Source organism: Bacillus rossius, chromosome 3 (genome assembly GCF_032445375.1).
Source record: "Bacillus rossius redtenbacheri isolate Brsri chromosome 3, Brsri_v3, whole genome shotgun sequence".
NCBI classification, from domain to species: domain Eukaryota; kingdom Metazoa; phylum Arthropoda; class Insecta; order Phasmatodea; family Bacillidae; genus Bacillus; species Bacillus rossius.
This window is the reverse complement of record NC_086332.1, coordinates 15357228-15378404: the sequence shown is the minus strand read 5'-3', so window position 1 is coordinate 15378404 and position 21177 is coordinate 15357228. Positions and strand designations below refer to the sequence as shown.

The 21177-nt window shown below is 40.1% G+C and overlaps 1 protein-coding gene across 1 annotated transcript in view; it reads right to left on the bottom strand.

The window, feature by feature from the left end:
• Positions 1 to 757, bottom strand: part of LOC134530266 (uncharacterized) — a 48039-nt gene extending 47282 nt beyond the window's left edge. Inside the window, exon 1 of the mRNA XM_063364961.1 lies at positions 558 to 757. Coding sequence (XP_063221031.1) covers positions 558 to 636 — 79 coding nt within the window. The 5' untranslated portion in view covers positions 637 to 757. The remainder of the gene's footprint in view (positions 1 to 557) is intronic.
• Between the last annotated feature and the right edge of the window lie 20420 nt (positions 758 to 21177).

Here is a 21177-nt window from a genome sequence, read left to right as displayed (position 1 = left end):
ACAAAGGTAAATGCTACACGTGGATAAAATAAGAGTGTTGTTGCTGCGGACTTGAACAGTTTTTGCATGTTTTGTTAGCATAACCAAAAGGCGGTTGTCTGTGAAGTCGGTTAACGGACGATAATTTTACGTCACGTCAGAAGAAAAACATTGATGAAAAATCGCATATATATTTTTTTTTAATTTTCAAATATTATTTACAGTTTCGAAAATTTGATTTAAATAATTTGTTTAAATATTATCACGAACAATTAGTTAAAAAGCCCGCCTTAACCTGTTTTATATTATAGAAGATTTTCTCGCACGGTGGTTGGCCGGTTCTTGCACGTTTTGGCTCAGGCGGAACGTGACAATTCTTCGTGCGTGCAGCCGGCGTTCATCGATTTATACAGCGTTATCACGCCAGAAAACTTTCTTTTTTTTTTTGGACTCGACGTTCAAAGTAGGTGTCCGTTAAACTTACGAAGATAGCCGGGAGTTTTACGAAGATCCGTGGATAGTTTGTAACCAGAGTTCTTCGTAAACTGAGGGCGATAGTTGCTCGACAGGGTACTCACTGGGGTGTTGGCCGGAGGCGGCGGCCGCCGCCAGCAGCAGCAGCAGTGGGGCGGTCAGAGAGGCGGCGGTGGTCTGCATGTCTCGGGTGGGTACTCGTCGCTGTCCCAGCGGTCAGTGTCAGAGGAGGGGCGAAACCCGCCTCTTATAACCGGCCGGCCCGCCGCGTCACGACAGATTCGCCCTTCGGCCGGCGGAATCCCATTCCGTGCGATGCCGGCTCCTCATGTCGGCCGGGAAGCCTTCTTTCCACAGACGAGAGAGCCAAACGTCCAATCGTGCATCTTCGGTTTTTGAAGTTATGCTTCTAATGCGACTTCCATCAAGGTTGCGTTAAACGTTTAACGCTCCTGGCGAGGGGGAATAGAAAGAGAGAGATCGATAGTGAATGATATTGTAAGGAACTAAGTAGAGAATAAGAAAAAAATAAAGATCCTGACAGTTTGTAGTGTCGCCATACTGCTTCAATTTTCAATACCCTTTTTGGTATATTACAATTTAAATTGCAGAAAAAAAATCATGTTTCATAGACACATAAATAGTGAGTGTGTGTCATTTCTCTATGTCCACGAGGTCTCGTCGCGTCAATTTTCTCCTTGGGGCGAACCCGTCCGCTTGATTAAATAAACAGCTTTTATCGTTGAATGATTTCATGATTTATTTCATGAAAATCTGCTCTCATAAAAAAGTTAGTTTTATAGACATTCAATAGGTCTCTCGCTCTCTCTCTCTCTCTCTCTCTCTCTGAAAATCAATCTATGAATAGTTACAAATTTATTTCCTTTATTTTTTTAGTTTGATTTGATACAATATGATTTCACTAAAAATCAATTTCTACCCCTTCCTATTTACATTTCCACATTACGAAGTTTCACTTCTTCCGCGCGTAGGGACTCCACGCACTATTTTTGCATGCAATTAAAAACTATTTTTTAATGATGCCGAAGAAGTATAACTTCTCACGCGCGTACCTAAGTACACGCACCCATTTTTTTTTAGCTGGGTGTGTTAGAAGCCAATCCTATGTACAAAGAAGTTTAACCAAATATTGTAATTGGAACGATATAGGAAACATGTAAGTAATACGCGAGACAAGCGACGTCAGCGAACCTGGTGGAGTGGAGTGTAACTACGTTTTTTTTTGTTCATTGTAACTCATGATAACTAATGGCCAGTTAGGTTAGGTTAGCTACATTATAAATACTTTAAAACATTGTGGACGGTTGATTTGGTTAGGATAGCTACATTAAAGATATGAGATAGAACGAAAAAAAAGCGAGCATGAACTTCGGGTAGCTTCGGGTGTGGCTCTCTCGTCTGTGAAATGAACGTTTCCCATGTCGGACGGGAAACTGGAGCTTATGACAGTAACAGAGGGGGGGGAGGGTAGCAGCCTAGTTGCGCTAATTGGCGGGCACCGGGCGCCGCTGTCTCGTTTGCCATTTCTCGAACTAGGGTGACCCATAAACTATTTTCCAACTTATAAATATACATTGTACTGGTATGTGAGTGATTTAATGACTTTACCCTTGGGCAGTATTGTAATGGACTTGCTTGGCTACTGGTTTGCAGCAGCTCGAATGAGAATATATTATATCACCGGCGTTCCGGACGAAGGCACAGAGTCGCCATCATCAGAGAGCAGCTACCTACTGAGGAGCTAAGATGGCAGTGTCCTCCCCTTAGAGCTTCTTCAGTAAAGATCGCAAGCTTTGGCGGCCATTGTCTGGAGTTACTTGAAGGTAACTTCTCTCTGAAGATGGCGACTGCAACGATGTCGACCGAACCATCGGTGATATCTTCGCCCTTGGACGCGGCTACAAACCAGAAGCCAAGCATATCCAGACAATGGCCGCGAAAGCCTGCGATGTGTACTAGTAATTGAATGGTTTGAAAGTGGCGCGAATAGATTTTCCTTCACTTATTCATGAAATAAAGGGCACTAAAGTAATAAATTGAACTAATTTCTTGTAAGTTTGCGTAGAGCTGAAAGTTTCATAATTAAAAAAATATGTTTGTGTGGCTTCCACGAACTACAGAAATGAAACTTCTTGCTTACAAGGTATAGGAAACATAATTCTATTTCTATGAGGTCGTAAGAAAAATAATTCGTGACAAACAATTACCCGTGTCGAAATAAAACGTGAAAATCATTATATCAGCAAAAATTATTTAGTTACACAGCTAAAACATTATTCACATAAATCTGTTTAACAATACCGATCCACACAAGTAATAAAAATAATAATGCGTACACGAAGGAACAATATTTTATTGCGAATATGGTCCGTGTCGCGGTGCACAACAATAAGCTCAAACCCTGTTGTGTTGTCCTCTGCTCAAATACTCCCTAAGTCGGGGTGGCGTCAGGCGCAGGCGGGTCCCTACCGCCGCGACCCGCCTATCCCTGCAGCATTGCATGGTCAAACCTGAGCCGCACGCCGCCACGTGGAGCCCGCTCAAGGCTTTCCCAAGGATCACTGCTCGCACCAACGGCCCCAGAGTGGGGATAGCGCGACGTCCACCCCCAACAAACAACCGCGCATACGCGTATGCAAACGCGCGAAAATTTTAATGTGCAAGTGGTTAAGTGCGCAAGTGCATGAGTGCGCAAGATGGCAATAACGCAAGTGTTCACGTGCGTAAGTGAGCAAGTGTGCAAGTGTGCAAGTGCGCAAGTGCACGAGTGCGCAAGATGGAAAGAACGCAAGTGTTTACGTGCGTAAGTACGCAAGTGTGCAAGTGCGTAAGTGCGCAAGTGTACAAGTGCACAATTGCGCGAGTGCGCAAGTTGGCAAGAACTCAAGTGTTCACGTGCGTAAGTGTGCAAGTGTGCAAGTGTACAAGTGCGCAAGTGCACGAGTGCGCAAGATGGCAAGAACGCAAGTGTTCACGTGCGTAAGTGCGCAAGTGTGCAAGTGTGCAAGTGCGCAAGTGCACGAGTGCGCAAGATGGAAAGAACGCAAGTGTTTACGTGCGTAAGTACGCAAGTGTGCAAGTGCGTAAGTGCGCAAGTGTACAAGTGCACAAGTGCGCGAGTGTGCAAGATGGCAAGAACGCAAGTGTTCACATGCGTAAGTGTGCAAGTGTACAAGAGCACGAGTACGCAAGATGGCAAGAACGCAAGTCTTCACGTGCGTAAGTGCGCAAGTGTGCAAGTGTGCAAATTCGCAAGTGCGCGAGTGCGCAAGATGGAAAGAACGCAAGCGTTTACGTGTGTAAGTGCGCAAGTGTGCAAGTGCGTAAGTGAGAAAGTGTACAAGTGCGCAAATGGGCAAGAACGCACGTGTTCACGTGCGTAAGTGCGCAAGTGTGCAAGTGCGCAAGTGCACGAGTGCGCAAGATGGAAAGAACGCAAGTGTTTACGTGCGTAAGTGCGCAAGTGTGCAAGTGCGTAAGTGCGCAAGTGTACAAGTGCACAAGTGCGCGAGTGTGCTAGATGGCAAGAACGCAAGTGTTCACGTGCGTAAGTGTGCAAGTGTGCAAGTTTACAAGTGCACAACTGCACGAGTGCGCAAGATGGCAAGAACGCAAGTGTTCACGTGCGTAAGTGCGCAAGTGTGCAAGTGTGAAGTGCGCAAGTGCGCGAGTGCGCAAGATGGAAAGAACGCAAGCGTTTACGTGTGTAAGTGCGCAAGTGTTCAAGTGCGTAAGTGCGCAAGTGTACAAGTGCGCAAGTGGGCAAGAACGCAAGTGTTCACGTGCGTAAGTGTGCAAGTGTGCAAGTGCGCAAGTGCGCGAGTGCGCAAGATGGAAAGAACGTAAGCGTTTACGTGCGTAAGTGCGCAAGTGTGCAAGTGTACAAGTGCGCAAGTGCGCGAGTGCGCAAGTGTGCAAGTGTACAAGTGCACAAGTGCACGAGTGCGCTATATGGCAAGAACGCAAGTGTTCACGTGCGTAAGAGCGCAAGTGCGCAAGAGTGCAAGTGCGCGAGTGCGCGAGTGCGCAAGATGGAAGGAACGCAATTGTTTACGTGCGTAAGTGCGCTAGTGTGCAAGTGCGTAAGTGCGCAAAGTGTACAAGTGCGCAAGTGGGCAAGAACGCAAGTGTTTACTTGCGTAAGTGCGCAAGTGTGCAAATGTGCAAGTGCGCAAGTGCGCAAGTGCGCGAGTGCGCAAGATGGAAAGAACGCAAGCGTTTACATGCGTAAGTGCGCAAGTGTGCTAGTGTACAAGTGCGCAAGTGCGTGAGTGCGCAAGATTGCAAGAACGCAAGTGTTCACGTGCGTAAGTGCGCAAGTGTGCAAGTGTACAAGTGCACGAATGCGCAAGATGGAAAGAACGCAAGCGTTTACATGCGTAAGTGCGCAAGTGTGCTAGTGTACAAGTGCGCAAGTGCGCGAGTGCGCAAGATTGCAAGAACGCAAGTGTTCACGTGCGTAAGTGCGCAAGTGTGCAAGTGTACAAGTGCACGAATGCGCAAGATGGCAAGAACGCATGTGTTCACGTGCGTAAGTGCGCAAGTGCGCTAGTGTGCAAGTGCGCGAGTGCGCGAGTTCGCAAGATGGAAAGAACGCAAGTGTAAACTTGCGTAAGTGCACAAGTGTGCAAATGTGCAAGTGCGCAAGTGCGCAAGTGCGCGAGTGCGCAAGATGGAAATAACGCAAGCGTTTACATGCGTAAGTGCGCAAGTGTGCAAGTGCGCGAGTGCGCGAGTTCGCAAGATGGAAAGAACGCAAGTGTTTACTTGCGTAAGTGCACAAGTGTGCAAATGTGCAAGTGCGCAAGTGCGCAAGTGCGCGAGTGCGCAAGATGGAAATAACGCAAGCGTTTACATGCGTAAGTGCGCAAGTGTGCAAGTGTACAAGTGCGCAAGTGCGCGAGTGCGCAAAATGGCAAGAACGCAAGTGTTCACGTGCGTAAGTGTGCAAGTGTGCAAGTGCGCAAGTGCGCGAGTGCGCAAGATGGAAAGAACGCAAGCGTTTACGTGCGTAAGTGCGCAAGTGTGCAAGTGTACAAGTGCGCAAGTGCGCGAGTGCGCAAGTGTGCAAGTGTACAAGTGCACAAGTGCACGAGTGCGCTATATGGCAAGAACGCAAGTGTTCACGTGCGTAAGAGCGCAAGTGCGCAAGAGTGCAAGTGCGCGAGTGCGCGAGTGCGCAAGATGGAAGGAACGCAATTGTTTACGTGCGTAAGTGCGCTAGTGTGCAAGTGCGTAAGTGCGCAAAGTGTACAAGTGCGCAAGTGGGCAAGAACGCAAGTGTTTACTTGCGTAAGTGCGCAAGTGTGCAAATGTGCAAGTGCGCAAGTGCGCAAGTGCGCGAGTGCGAAAAATGGAAAGAACGCAAGCGTTTACATGCGTAAGTGCGCAAGTGTGCTAGTGTACAAGTGCGCAAGTGCGCGAGTGCGCAAGATTGCAAGAACGCAAGTGTTCACGTGCGTAAGTGCGCAAGTGTGCAAGTGTACAAGTGCACGAATGCGCAAGATGGAAAGAACGCAAGCGTTTACATGCGTAAGTGCGCAAGTGTGCTAGTGTACAAGTGCGCAAGTGCTCGAGTGCGCAAGATTGCAAGAACGCAAGTGTTCACGTGCGTAAGTGCGCAAGTGTGCAAGTGTACAAGTGCACGAATGCGCAAGATGGCAAGAACGCATGTGTTCACGTGCGTAAGTGCGCAAGTGCGCTAGTGTGCAAGTGCGCGAGTGCGCGAGTTCGCAAGATGGAAAGAACGCAAGTGTTTACTTGCGTAAGTGCACAAGTGTGCAAATGTGCAAGTGCGCAAGTGCGCAAGTGCGCGAGTGCGCATGATGGAAAGTACGCAAGCGTTTACATGCGTAAGTGCGCAAGTGTGCAAGTGTACAAGTGCGCAAGTGCGCGAGTGCGCAAGATGGCAAGAACGCAAGTGTTCACGTGCGTAAGTGCGCAAGTGTGCAAGTGTACAAGTGCACAAGTGCACGAATGCGCAAGATGGCAAGAACGCATGTGTTCACGTGCGTAAGTGCGCAAGTGCGCAAGTGTGCAAGTGCGCGAGTGCGCGAGTTCGCAAGATGGAAAGAACGCAAGTGTTTACTTGCGCAAGTGTGCAAATGTGCAAGTGCGCAAGTGCGCAAGTGCGCGAGTGCGCAAGATGGAAAGAACGCAAGCGTTTACATGCGTAAGTGCCCAAGTGTGCAAGTGTACAAGTGCGCAAGTGCGCGAGTGCGCAAGATGGCAAGAACGCAAGTGTTCACGTGCGTAAGTGCGCAAGTGTGCAAGTGTACAAGTGCACAAGTGCACGAATGCGCAAGATGGCAAGAACGCATGTGTTCACGTGCGTAAGTGCGCAAGTGCGCAAGTGTGCAAGTGCGCGAGTGCGCGAGTTCGCAAGATGGAAAGAACGCAAGTATTTACTAGCGTAAGTGCGCAAGTGTGCAAGTGCGCAAGTGCGTGAGTGCGCAAGTGCGCGAGTGTTCATGTGCGCGAGGGCGCAAGTGCGCGAGTGCGCAAGATGGAAAGAACGCAAGTGTTTACGTGCGTAAGTGTGCAAGTCTACAAGTGCGCAAGTGTGTAAGTTCGCGAATAAGCAAGTGCGCAAGTTAACAAGATAGCAAGAGCGCAAGTGTGCTTGTGTGCAAGCGTGGAAGAATGCTGCGTAATTTCTACCTTTCCCTGCCGTTTTCTCTAGCGGTTCCCCCAACACATACCTAGGTATTTTGCTTTATGCAATCGTAACTTTCGTAACGCTCGAAAAATTTTGCCCCCGCAACAAAAAAAGTCTAACTTCAAAAGAGATTTAAAAATCCCGCATATTTGAATGTAGAGTCAAGTATTTGTATGGCCTTGGATCCAATTACATATGCAAATTCGTACAGTAGCTAAAACAATTTCAATGGAAATAACTTTCTTTTTCCTTCAGATACACGCGTCGATCATCTGGACAGCATTTCCACAGTGGTCTATAAAATTCACATTGTTAATATTGTGCTCACATACGTAGTAAATCTTTTCTCGTAAATAGTCTTTCATCAACCTCCAAAATATCAATTAACTATGTGATTTATAGCCACGTTTTTAAGATACACTGAACAATGTATAAGGAAAGGTTAAAACTTCGTCGTGTCAACACAATTACGTAAACGTTTTACGTAACAGCTTACCTAACCACTTTCTGGGTAATGTCTTCAGAATTCCAGTGGACTCAATTCGTTAATCTTTGCAATGTGTTTAATCAGACAATCGTTTGTGAGAGTGAGACCAGGAAAAATTAAAATTCTGTCAACTGAAATATTTATACAAATTAATTTAAGCTCTCATTTAAACATTATGATGTAAATGGGTACATATACACATTCGCTTTGCTCGTTGGGGAAACCCCCACTTTTTGGAAGATTTGGAAGACCCAGTTCATCTCCAAAATTCCCGTACGGGAATTTCTCCCCCCGTTGGGGGTTTTAACCCTAAATATTTTCTCGAACGGACTAGGCTCCTGACTCCAACCGAAATTGTAGACCTTGCCAAATATGATACGGTATTGAAATCTTTATTTCTATAGTTATTACCATTTAGCCAAAACTGAACTCCGAAGAAAGGTCTGCTTCGACTTTGAAGGTGGTCACTTTTTGACATTTTTTTCGGGGTTGAAAATGAAAAAAAAAACTTTTTGTAAAAGGCTTAAGTCGTCAGTGATGAAAGATGACCAGAATAAACCAGTTGTTGATTTTGATATATTAATCCTATTTCATAAATTAAATCATACACAGGATTTCCTTTAAAATATAGTAAAGTATCGCAAATATAAGAATTAATTCGGGCTTTGGTTAATACCACCACTACAAATTTACTGCCGGCTAGATATCATTATTTCTCCAAGTATCATTACTCTGCAAGAAAAATTTAACAAGAAAAAATCGCGCTGGGCTGTGTCTTATAATCGACCGTATGCATTTTTTCGTGATAAGATCTATGGTTATTTAGTCTCGTCACGTGTTGATAACGCAGTCACCACATATTCATTTTGCTGCTGCATGCTTTCAACGCCTTCTTCATAAAATACCAGAATGTTTGAGGAAACTGAGTCATTTTTTCGGTGTTAAAATTGTCTTGTCGAAAAATATTAACTATATTGTTAATATGATCAGTGTCGTTTGCACTCAACTCGAAATTCACACTGCAAGAAAATTTTTCCTTTGATATAATTTCGCCATTATGTTTAGTATCTCCGATTGTTGACTACTGCATTACTCAGTGTGTTTGTTTAGGCACATATTAACACTATATAAAGTCCTACACTCGCTGCAGGGGTCTCAAAGTTACTAATTCGCTAGCAATCAAGGTAAAGGACGCGGTCTCCCTTCTTTCCCGGGATTATGACGTCAGTGCAATATGATTATGTGTGAAGTATGAAGCTTAAGAACCTATGACACCTAATACAAAACGACTGAAAAATGCCAGTGGGGATGTAAAACGCCATGAATGATATTGACTTACGAGTAGACAATTTTGAACTTTGATAACCTGTAACGTCAGGTTAACAAAAGATGAAAGAACAGCATGAATAATTATACCTACATGGCTTCTAACGCTGCCTCACGTTATAGAATCGCATAAGGTTTTTTTAAAAAAATCTAATTACATATTTCACTGTAAACTTTACGCGAAAAAAAAAAAGAATGCAAAAAGCAAAGATTACACGTTGGCCATGTTCATTTTTGACTTTTCTTCTTATGTGTAGATATTTTCCTAAGAATTCAGCTAAGCCATGGCCACAAAGCACCTTCGACGACTGTAGAACCAGCTCATGGAACAAAATGAGCCAAAATTGTTCGTATTACGTTTAATTTAAACTTTAATGCGTGACACATGAAAAAATGCTCGAAACACTAATGGAAAATACAATAACGGCGACTTATAAAATGCACTCGACATGGCAACAAATCAGAATCAGGTAGGTAGTCGAGCGAAACGAACACACGCGCAAGAGAAACAAATAAACAGCCTACATAAAAAATACACTTAGCTTAAAATGCGACCCATTACCTCCGCGGCAAGAAAATATCCCTCTCGGAGTGCGTGCAGCCAGATTTATATACCGACACAATCCCCCTCTCCTTTTTCTTGTCCCTCTTCCCTCCCTTCTCCCCTCCCTCCTCAAGGACAAAATTCAGAAAGACAACACCCTCTGGACACAAGGCTTGCTTTCAAGCGCGTGACGTCATCAAGAGTGGTCCCTCGCTCCGCTCTACGGCGCGCCTGTTTCACAGCGTTTCAGCTGCTTTTCGCTGTTATTTTATTACTTCAATACTCTTATATTTCTGTCTCACTATATGGACGTCACACACAACATTAAAAATAATTGTGGATCAAAATTTAACTAGTTAAGACATGCGATTTAAAAGCCGGATTACAAAATCAGTAATTTCTCGAAGAGGAAATCGACACACACAATCTTAGCTTGTCTAATATAGTATTAGACACATTTTATTAAAGCGTATTCGTCAATCGTTTAAAATTTAATCGTTTAATGTTATTATAACTAATATTTTTGAGAATGAAAATGTGTGGCTAAGATAAGCATCACAAAAACGTATCAGAGTGTTATAATACGGTTTTAAGAAATTGACTTTACGTTTATAGCCATAGTAATTTTTTAAATTATTATATTTTATAAATTGAGCTTTTAAAATATACTTTGGATGATTTGTAAACACGTTTCTCCTCACAGCAGTGCTAGTTTCGTTAATAAACACAGTTATAGACTTTTTTTATCAAGACAGCAGGCCACCCAAGCAAACTCTATTTTCTTTATGTTAATGAATTTTAGGTTGCTTGTCAAGAAGCTAGTTCAGATTATCTAAGCTCATCGAAACAAACGAACTCTGCTGAAATAATTAAAAATAATTCTCTCATTCCATTTATTATCTATAAACTGTTTTGGCTGTTTTAAAACTTATGTTGACAATATGTTTATAAAGCAAAATAATTACCACTGGAATTATTTTAGAATGACACTGATTCCAGCAGTAATAAGTGAGACGCATTTAGAGTCTTACCTAACCCAGACGCCTCCCAAACAAATACGCTTAGTTTTAGTTCGGTTACGAAAAAAACATCCAAATGGACTTTCAGTTTATGACTGAATATAGCTACATAACATAAAAAAACCTACACATAATAAACGATATTATAACAAGACTTAACTTTATTACATTTCATAATTCATTGCTGAAGACAGTTTTGCTGTTACAGAACAAACTTTGAACATCATTCACATGATATTGTTACAATACCAGCAGAGTACATAGTGATTAGTATATTTTAGCAGTAATTGGTTTTAATGGTTAAATGTAAACATCATCTTCATCCGACGATGAAAGACTATAATGACCATAAAACAAGTGCACTTGATGATCCACCTTTGTTGTCATAATACGGTTTCAAGTGAATTTGGTCAACCAGAGAAAAAGTACTAATAAACCATCTCTTCTCTCGTATGTAACTGATACTTACTTTGTAGTGTTTCAAGAAATTAAAATTTTATTTGTTATTATTGTTGAACGGGAAATTTTTTTTGTGTAAAAATGAGGCAAAATTATTTATTCCTGGGTTCCTAAAAGAATCTTATGGGCATGAGGTGTAATGGAATACACAAATTATGAGAATTTCAAGCTACAGAGAAATAATTAAAATTTATCTTTCCAAATTCCAAGTGGACAGACTGTTCAAAAATTGGAATAAGAAAAATTTGAGTTTAATTGAACATGTGCTAACTCCTTACTCGATTAAAAGAATGTATCTACGTTAGCCTAAACTTGTCCCCCCTTCCCGTTTTCACACTTTATGGTTTTTAATTATTTAAGTCCTTCTAACAAACGAAACAAATCAGTAGATGTTTTTTTTATAGGAGTAGGTAAATTACCTTCCCGCACACTATAGAACTGTGGTATTTAGGTAAGCTGACGCAACTCTTTACTTGTGATTACACTTGAATTTATTGCACTCCTACATTCTACACTAATGTTTGCAAAATGGTTACATCTTACTTTTCAAAGACTGTCATAAATTAAGCTGCTGTGCGTTTTCTCACTATTTACATTAGTTCTGGAAGATAATTTAAATTCGAGTAACTTATTCCTCATATTTTACTGTATCATACTGGCAAGTTATTAAATAAAGGATATTAAACAACAAACTAATTATTTTAGTTTCAGGGCTTTCGCACCTGTGACTGGGACAGACAAGTAGGGTATTTGGGACATATTTTTAGTAGTGCGTCATCTCGTAATATCGAGTGGGTCAGGAGAGCAGTCAGATGTTTCCCAATTTTATAATTGTAACATATTATTTCCTTCAATACGCAGCCTAACTTAAAATGCAAATAACACACTTTAAAATAAAGAAAATAACTGTTTGAAAATAATGCATTTATTACAACACGGCCAGTTTTACAATTAAAAAATCGGTTAGCATTGTTAAGTATTATTTTTACGGAGGTTTGACCATTATAAGATTGCTAGGGGTGTAAATTACACAATACAAATTACTGCAGTTACTGATAAATATTGTACCAAATAACATCCAAGTTTGGTACTGAACAGTTTTATATATGAAAAACATACAAAATTTAACTAAATAAGTAAACAATTCTGAACATTACTAAAATATACACAACAATGAATTCCTTACGATGTCACTCATCTGGTACAAAACACAAGGGGTATAATGATTTTGTCGCTACTTATAAAAGACTCATATCGAAATGAAACAAAGCCTGCTAAAAAGATTTCAAACACACATATGGATAATTAATTTGCTAATAGCGATGTTTTTCAACTTTTGGACCTCTCAACAGAATATGTTGTCAACTACCACTCCAATCATTTCAAAATAGCGCTGATTCAAAAAAAGATAGGAATCCAATTGGCCGTTAGGCCTATGAATATACATAACATGAACACATACATTGTAACGATTTTGTAGACAAATAATATTTATTACATTATATGATTTACTCATTGCAGAAAACTGTTTACGATGTTACTTATCTTAATTCTAACATTAACTTTTCAGTATTTTGCGACCCTACCAATACATTTATAAATTTAAACGTAAAAGAAAAATTACTTTTTAAAACAGTTTGAAACATGAGAAACGTAGAAATTTTAATCAAATACTGGAGAAAAATTGTGTAAATAATTAAAACAAACACAACACTGAATTCACAAGACACTCGTAGATTATACTAACTAAACAAAAAAATCTATATATATAAATAAATCATAGCAAATAGAGGTAGGTATAAAAACACTCTTGTGACAAGGAATATCATTTTTAAATATTGTATTTACATAATAAATATAATTACAATGCACCCCCTTTCAGAATGTGAAAACGAATATACTTTTTTATTTAAATAAAAATATTTAAAGTTTTTTTGCATGCAAATCACATGTGATATCATATTTCAACTGCACATAGAGTAATTATTGAGCTCACCACGCAGATTAGTTTTGGTGACCACAATTAGGTATTTGTACAGCACATTTAACTCTTAGATTCAAGTTGGTCTTGAATCCGCACTACATACTGTAATGCCTCTATGCATTGGGACGGGGTGGGACGCCATAGCATGGCAAGGATTGAGGACGGGTATTTGTACACAACAACAAAATTTTAACAGTAATAAAGTTTTAATAAAGCCAAACAAAAATAAATAACAAGGTGATCATTTACGTAAAAAAAAAACCAATGTGGTTTTTTAAAGTGTTTAACATACACAGCAAAAGTGAACGAGCCATTATCAAGGCCACAAAAAAGGTGAGAGTTTACGCCGGCGCAACGTGGTACAAAACATGCGCAGTCCCATTAAGGGCTATCAAAAGGGGGCGTCACAAGGTAGACGCATTGAAACTGCCAAATTACATTGTCAATATGCTGGGAAAACCCATTGCCTTATGCGCATTACGTGCGTTACAAAAGTAAGTTAAATTTTCTTAAAATGTATTATTTACGTTACGTTTTACGTACGTCGACGACTCAGGGGAGAACAGTTACCAACAAAGTGAAGTTAAATTAAGTTAAGTTACATGAAATCCAAACGTAATTTTCTAGGTGGCGATCGAAAGGGAATTTAGACAAAATACACAAAATTTAACAAACGTCTACATTATGGCAAGGGCCACCGCCTCACTCTAACTTACATTTTCTTTCCCCCGAGGTCGCGCACGTCGTACAAAGTTAAAGCCTGACTGACTACATGCTGGCTAACAATTACTCGAGCTCTCAAAGAGACTAAAAGAGATCAGACGAGCTAGTAGATACAAGACAAACAAGACCGAATAATTCGAAATCTCCAGCTTTTATAACATAAACGCCGCGCAGCGCGCATGCGCCGAACGGGGGAGAGGAGGCGAGAAGCAAGCAGGCATACTATAGGAGGGGGAAGGAAGGAGGGGACGACGTGCCATATCGCCCGCGCAGACGAGCGGTTACAAAGACTAGTTGTGAGGGTTGAAATTTTTCGATTTTTTGGATTTTTCTTGCAAGTGTCATTCTTTTTCACACAGTAGTTTTTTAAAAGTGCATTTGAGGACATACAATATTTTTAATAACATTTTCTACATTGTGGCCGGCATCACATTCATCAAGATACGAAATTTCTTCTTTGAGCTGTTTAGTAGTGATCATAACAAGAACATGTTTGTGGTTACTTGAATTTAGAAACAGGAGTATGTAAATGTCGGTCCTGAAACTGGCTTCTGGCTGTGGTGCCGTGTGCCGACCGCCAATTGGTTTGTGACGTCACGGCAGCCATCTTGGGTGGGTGTGAACTTGACCTTTGACCTTCAAAATGGCCAAAATTGTCCAAAATTTGCGAAAATTTCCATATTTTTGGGAAAAAAAATTCTCAAAAAATTTGATAATTCAAAAATTACGATTTCGAATATCCTCAAAAGTCTTTTGCCTTAGAAAGAACACAAAATCCTAAAAACGGCTTAAGCATCCATGTCTAAAGCCTCCGATAAGCCATTTCTAGGAATAAGGATACCATTACCGCCATCTTGGATTATGACGTCACCGTTGCAATTTACGTTACGTTCGCCATCTTGAAAATCTATATTCATTATCCAAATATAATGAAAAAAAATTTAAAAAATTCATTTAATAAAATTTTAATAAAAAATATTTTTAAAATGTTACCTTACGTCATTGAGTTCGGAGTCATCGGTTCGAACCCGGTGAAGGCAAAAATAAAATAAAAAAGGCGAACGATCCTTCCCTCACAGTGGCTTCTGGCAGACATACCCCCAACACTTTTTTCATAGCATATATATATCATCAGGTAGTATGACATCATGTTTGCCAACTTGAAAATCCGTAATTTTAATGCTAGAAATTCGGCAATTTTTTTAAAAATCATTAAACAAATCATTCAATCGAATTAAATAATAAAAATCTCTAAAAACACCGTTGCACTTTTCGTTACGACCACCATCATGAAAATCCGTAATTTCAATGCTAGAAATTCCGAAAAAGTTCCAAAATTCATCAAAACATTTACTTATTAGAATACTGTTTGATTAGATCGATTCTGTCCTTAAATTCGAAACCGCTAAGAGCAAAGAAAAAAAACAGACAGATCCTTCCCCCACAGAAGCCACGTACAGACTGACCAAACAACAATACCAAGGTATATATATCGTCAGCTGGTATGACGTCATGTCCACCATCTTGTCTTCATCCGCTGGAGACCGCCATCTTGTTTTCGTCTGCTAGAGTGTGCTGACGCCATGTTAGTATAATTTTCTGTTCACCATACCTTTGTCCTCAACTGTTGGGATTGAACTTTGACCTTGACCTTGAACTTTGATCTTGACCTTAAATTTTACCTTGATTTGAAATTTGACCGTGACCTTGAATTTGACCTTGACCTTGAAATTTGACCTTGACCTTTAAATTTGAGCTTGACCTTGAAACTGGACTTTTACCTTGAAGACCATCATCATGGATCCGACATTTTATGTTCAGAACATGCTACCAGGAGCTACCACCTGCTAGAGGTCATTGCCACCATCTCGTTTTCGTCTGCTGGAGGACACCATCTTGTGTGTGTACTCATCTTACAATCATTACCATCATGCCAGTTTTATTCTAATCCGCTAGAGTGCAGTAATCAATTATTATTACTGAGGTGCCAGTCATCTTGAAATTTGGGCGCCATTTGGAATCGTGTAATTATTTAGCTATAAATGCGGGAAAAATTCCAAAATTCTCCAAAAAAATTTACAATTAATTTACATATTGAATCAATGGATACCTGTACTCGGTTCGATACTTGAACAGTGACAAGTGTAACTTAATATTAAATAAATTTTATATTTTGGTTTCCATTATCTTTCGCGGAGTTTATCAACTCCGATAACTGCTGCTACTAATAATAATTGCAACTGACAATATTTTTATAAGGTGGATTTCTAAAAAAAACATTACTCATTCCAAAAATATGTAATAAGACGGATGAGAAACACTATCACGAAGGACGAACTTCCTTCTCCTTGTTGTCTAGCGAAGCCATCCTTCCTTTGCGATCGTTAGTGAGCATCCCGCATCCCGCATAAAAGAAATAAATATTATTTATCTGCAAGCAACACGTGGCGTCATCTGTTGTTGAAAAGCAGAACTACTTGGAACAAGTACCTTTGCATGAGATAAATTAACTCTCACTGACGAAATAATTCAAAAATTCTATTTAAGTAATGGTTTTGTAACGTGTGTACCTGCGTACACATGCAAAGGTTAGTGCCCCTGACTTGTCAATGAATACCACCTGCGCAACAGTGAGCGCGCGGCCGTTCAAACGCTGCGGCAGGAGGTCTGCCGTCGTCGGGCGAGTTCGTGCGCAGTCGGCTGCGCGCGGATCTGAGCGGAAATTAAAGTTGGGCTGGCTTCCCCCGAATAGACGAGACTGTTCTTCATCCAGCTCGTCAGGGAAGTCAGCGCGTATAAAAGGGCATGCGCCAAGTCAACCAGGGAGCAGAACAACTGGGACATCAAGCGGGCAGGCTGCCACGCTGCTCCGACTCCGCTCACCGGCCTACCCCGTCATCAACCGCGGGGTTGCTGCCGCCCGAGGACCGAGAAGACTTCGACTGGGTGAGACCTCTCCGAGTTGTAAACCGGAATTTAGACAGTTAAGATGAAGCGTCGCTGTATTTGGCATAAAATTCTTCAGAGTGGTTATTAACTACTTCGATGGTCCAACGAAAAGGCCAAGAGGGCACGCGATAGCAACTTCCGTGAGGGCCGAGCGAGCTGGTGTAGTGAAACTATCTCGACCCAATCACGTCACTTAAAAACTATTATACGGACTTTAACTCTCCACATCATGTGATGAAGAATCGTAGCCATAACGACTCGAAGATAGTACGTACGGCATGACTATTTGCGGACACAAGTGACGGCGCGCACGATAAGAATTAAGTGTTACGAAAGCAATGTGTAGGGGGCTTCGCGTGGTAGCGGCGGAAGAGAAACATAAAACTGATTGTATAGACATAGTCTCGTGCTATGTTACGTTGTAATAGTGTGGGTGTTGTTAATCTTAACCAAGGGTTGTGAGCTATAATAAGGTAACCGAAATAAATGTAACCACTTGTAACGTACAATGTACATGGACTAAGGACTTGGAGTTAATGTTAAGAGAATTAGTTATTAAGGTTATGAATGTTTGGTGTGACTAACACTTTGTAGTTTGCAAGCCTCTGCAGTTTAGATTGACGGCGTACTGGTCGTAGGCTGTGACGAGCTCACGCCTCGACAGAATTAAGGCTATTGTTTGTACATGTTTCATAATTATTCACAGAGTGTTAATTCGTCTGTCTTGTGTTGTAGTGGGATCAATGGATCATGTATCAGCTGTTCGACATCACAAGGACCCGGCTTATTTGTGACACATGTCAGTTTGAGATTCAATGAAATACTTGTTTGTTATTGGGCTTGTTAATAAATTATCATTGGAAAGAATTCTACTTAGCAGCTAATTTACGAACCACCTGCAAATGTTCTTTTTCCTCCTTGTTAGGGTTTTCCTATGTTTATAGTAAATCCCGTGATAGTTTCAATTTAAAACTCTTATAGTTTTGCATCTAAAATTAGGCACAGAAGCTACCATGGATCATGGTTTGTTATCTGCTGCTGAATCTGAAGGCAGCCGCTGTAGATACTGCAGCAAGGATTTTGTCATAAGAAGGAATACTAGAAGTCATGAGAAGAATGATTGTGTTAAAAACCCACTACGCAAAACGTTAAGCTGTAATCGGTGTAGCAGGTTGTTAACACGAATTGACAGATTAAAAAGACATGGTAGAACATGACTTGATGTAAGTTTTTGGACATACGCCATTGCTAAGAACTTTTTCTGTTGAAGAAAAACTAATAAATAAAATAAATAAAAATACACAAGAAAGACAAAACACACACAAAATTAAGCAAACAATTGCTGTTGTCAACAATAATATAAACACCACAAAATATTCCGAAACAGAAATATGGTCAACAAACAAAGAAAAAAGTACTAAGTGAACAAAAAAAACACACAAATGATGACAACACAAAAATATTGAAACCAAAATAATTCAGCACAACAGTTGAAACGAGACAAAAACACGACAAAACAAAAAGACAAAAAAATATACAATAGTTTTACCAAAACAGAAACAAGCGACGTTTCGGGAACTGCTATCTGCTCCCGTCCTCAGGCAGAGACGCACATGTTATGGTAGAACATGTAAAGCCAAGCCTACTTACGGCATAGAGGGCATCGATGGATCTACTAGACTAAAGAAGAGTGATCTGCATTTACGACAATAATTTTCCTTGTCCTGAGCGTGATGGTATTAGCTCACCCGATCGTGATGAAGAACATAAAATGAAGGATGCTAATGGCTTCGGGAAGACTGAAACTAATGGAAGTATCAACACCGTGAAAAGTGAGTATACATTCAAGTCTATATTTAGTAGATCTTCCATGCTTTGTAAAAATGATGGGACTCTTAAAAAGGAAGCATGAAGACGATGAAGACACTTCGACATCAACGATATCGAATTCTTACGGTAATCTGGGTGAAGACGATGCCTTCTACGGTGATTGCTACAGTGACTCTGAAGCTGGTGACGTGATCTAAGACTGTGCTGAAGCAGCTAAAGCAGGCAAGATCGAAGACTGTGATAGTGTCCTGAGATCAAAACGATGGAAACGTCGTGATATATTAAATAAATCTGATCAAGCTTGTAATGATCACTGGCTCAATGATGAAAATTACCCTGAGGTTGGCGTTAAAACGGAAGACACCAGATATCATAATATTTAATATAAACGTGCAAGGAAGATGGTGGCAGAAGAGATTGATTATACCTCATGGAAAGATCCAAACATATTGGTTGACCGGCTAAGACTGTTGGTGGCATCTGTTCATAGAGGAAACTACTCGCATATCGTGGAAGTATCGACCATACTTAAAGAACTGCGGAATATAATAATACAATACAATAATCATTTGTTTAACTGACATGTGTGTACTATTGAAAAATAATTGAATTATTTATATTTTAAAAATGTATATTTTATTTCTTGTATTCTGATTTCCAACTAAGCCTGGTTTCCGCTACTGTATGTGATCATTCCGTTTTTTCCTGTGTGTACATTCCGTTTTTTCCTGTGTGTACTGTGTGTACATTCCGTATTTTCCTGTGTGTACTGTGTGTACATTCCGTTTTCCTATGTGTAAATTCCGTTTTCCTGTGTGTACTGCGTTCATGGTCTATATGTCTGACATTGTTCATGACCCGATCTTGCGGTCCGAAGACGCTTGGTGTATATGTATGGATGGTTTAGTACATGAACATTTTAAAGGTTAATCTAAGTATCACAAAACTAGACTTTCATGAAATGCATAGCGGCACTGTATTTATTTAGATAGTCAGGTATTTTGACTTGAGTTGTTTTTCGTAGAGTGAATGAATGATAAATTCCACGAAAGGTAATGGTAAACAAAATATTAAATATATTTAATATTTAGTTACATATGTCACTGGTCAAGAATCGAACCGAGGAGAGGAATCCATTGATTCAATATGTAAATTGATTGTACGTTTTTTTTTTGGAGAATTTTGGAATTTTTCCCGCATTTCTAGCTAAATAATTACACAATTCCAAGATGGCGCCCAAATTTCAAGATGGCTGGCACTTCAGTAATAATAAATGATTACTCCACTCTAGCGGGTAAGAATAAAACTGGCATGATGGTAATGATGGTAAGACGAGTACACACCCAAGATGGTGTCCTCCAGCAGACGAAAACGAGATGGTGGCAATGACCACTAGCAGGTGGTAGCTCCTGGTAGCATGTTCTGAACATAAAATGTCGGATCCATGTTGGTCTTCAAGGTTAAAGTCAAATTTCAAGTTCAAGGTTTTATTTCAAGGTCAAACTTCAAGATCAAGATCAAATTTCAAGGTCAAGGTCAAATTTCAAGGCCAAGGTCAAATTTCAAGGTCAAGGTAAAATTCCAAGGTTAAGGTCAAATTTCAAGGTCACATTCAAGACATCGGCTGCAGTAATTTACAGTTCTGACGATGTGAAGCAAACTGTTAAAAACGGTATCCAGAAACTCTGTCAAGAAGAGGACTATGTCTGTAAAGGTTCTGGTTGGTCTCTGTCTAGTATAAACCGATTGGAGCTAAGAATTAGCCTATTCACGCCTATGCGTACCTACATGTTTATAAAATTGCTGGCTTTCGCAAGTGTCCGTGTAGTAAAATATATATTATGTAATATATATTATGTCTGTGAAAGAACTTGCGGTGTTTTATTTTCGAACCTGTCATTTTTGAAGTATTTTTTACATAAAATTATTATTTTTTGTATCGCCCAGGAATCTAACCAAGTTTCGAATCAATCATTTCCTTAATGAGTGAATTTTTTGATGAATTTTGGATTTTTTCCCGAATTTCTAGCATTGAAATTACGGATTTTCAAGATGGAAGCCGTAACGAAAAGTTCAACGGTGTTTTTAAATATTTTTATTATTTAATTCGATTTATTAATTTTTTTAATGATTTTGAAAATTTTTCCTGATTTTCTAACATAACAATTAAGGATTTTCAAGGTGGCGGACATTATGTCATACTACCTGATGGTATATATGCTATGAAAAAATTAGTGCGGTCAGTCTGCCAGAAGCCATTGTGAGGGAAGGATATGTTGCCATTTTTTCTTTGACCTCGTCGGTTTCGAACCGAGGACTCCGACCTCCATGTCGTAAATGTATGTTTAAATAGTTTTTATTAAAATTTTATTAATTAAATTTTTTATAAAATTTAATTTTTTTTCATAAAATCGGATAATAAATAAAGATTTTCAAGATGGCGGCCGTAACGGAAATTGCAACGGTGACGTCATAATCCAAGATGGCGGTCATAGTATCCTTATTCCTAAAAAAGATTGCTTATCGGAGGCTTTAGACATGGATGCTTAAGCCGTTTTTAGGATTTTGAGTTCTTTCTAAGGCAAAAATACTTTTGAGGATTTTCGATATTCTAATTTTTGAGCATTTTTGGAGGGATTATTTCCAAAAAAATGGACATTTAGGCGATTTTTGGCTAATTTTGAGGAATTTTGGGCAAATTTTGGAAGAATTTTAAGGTCAAAT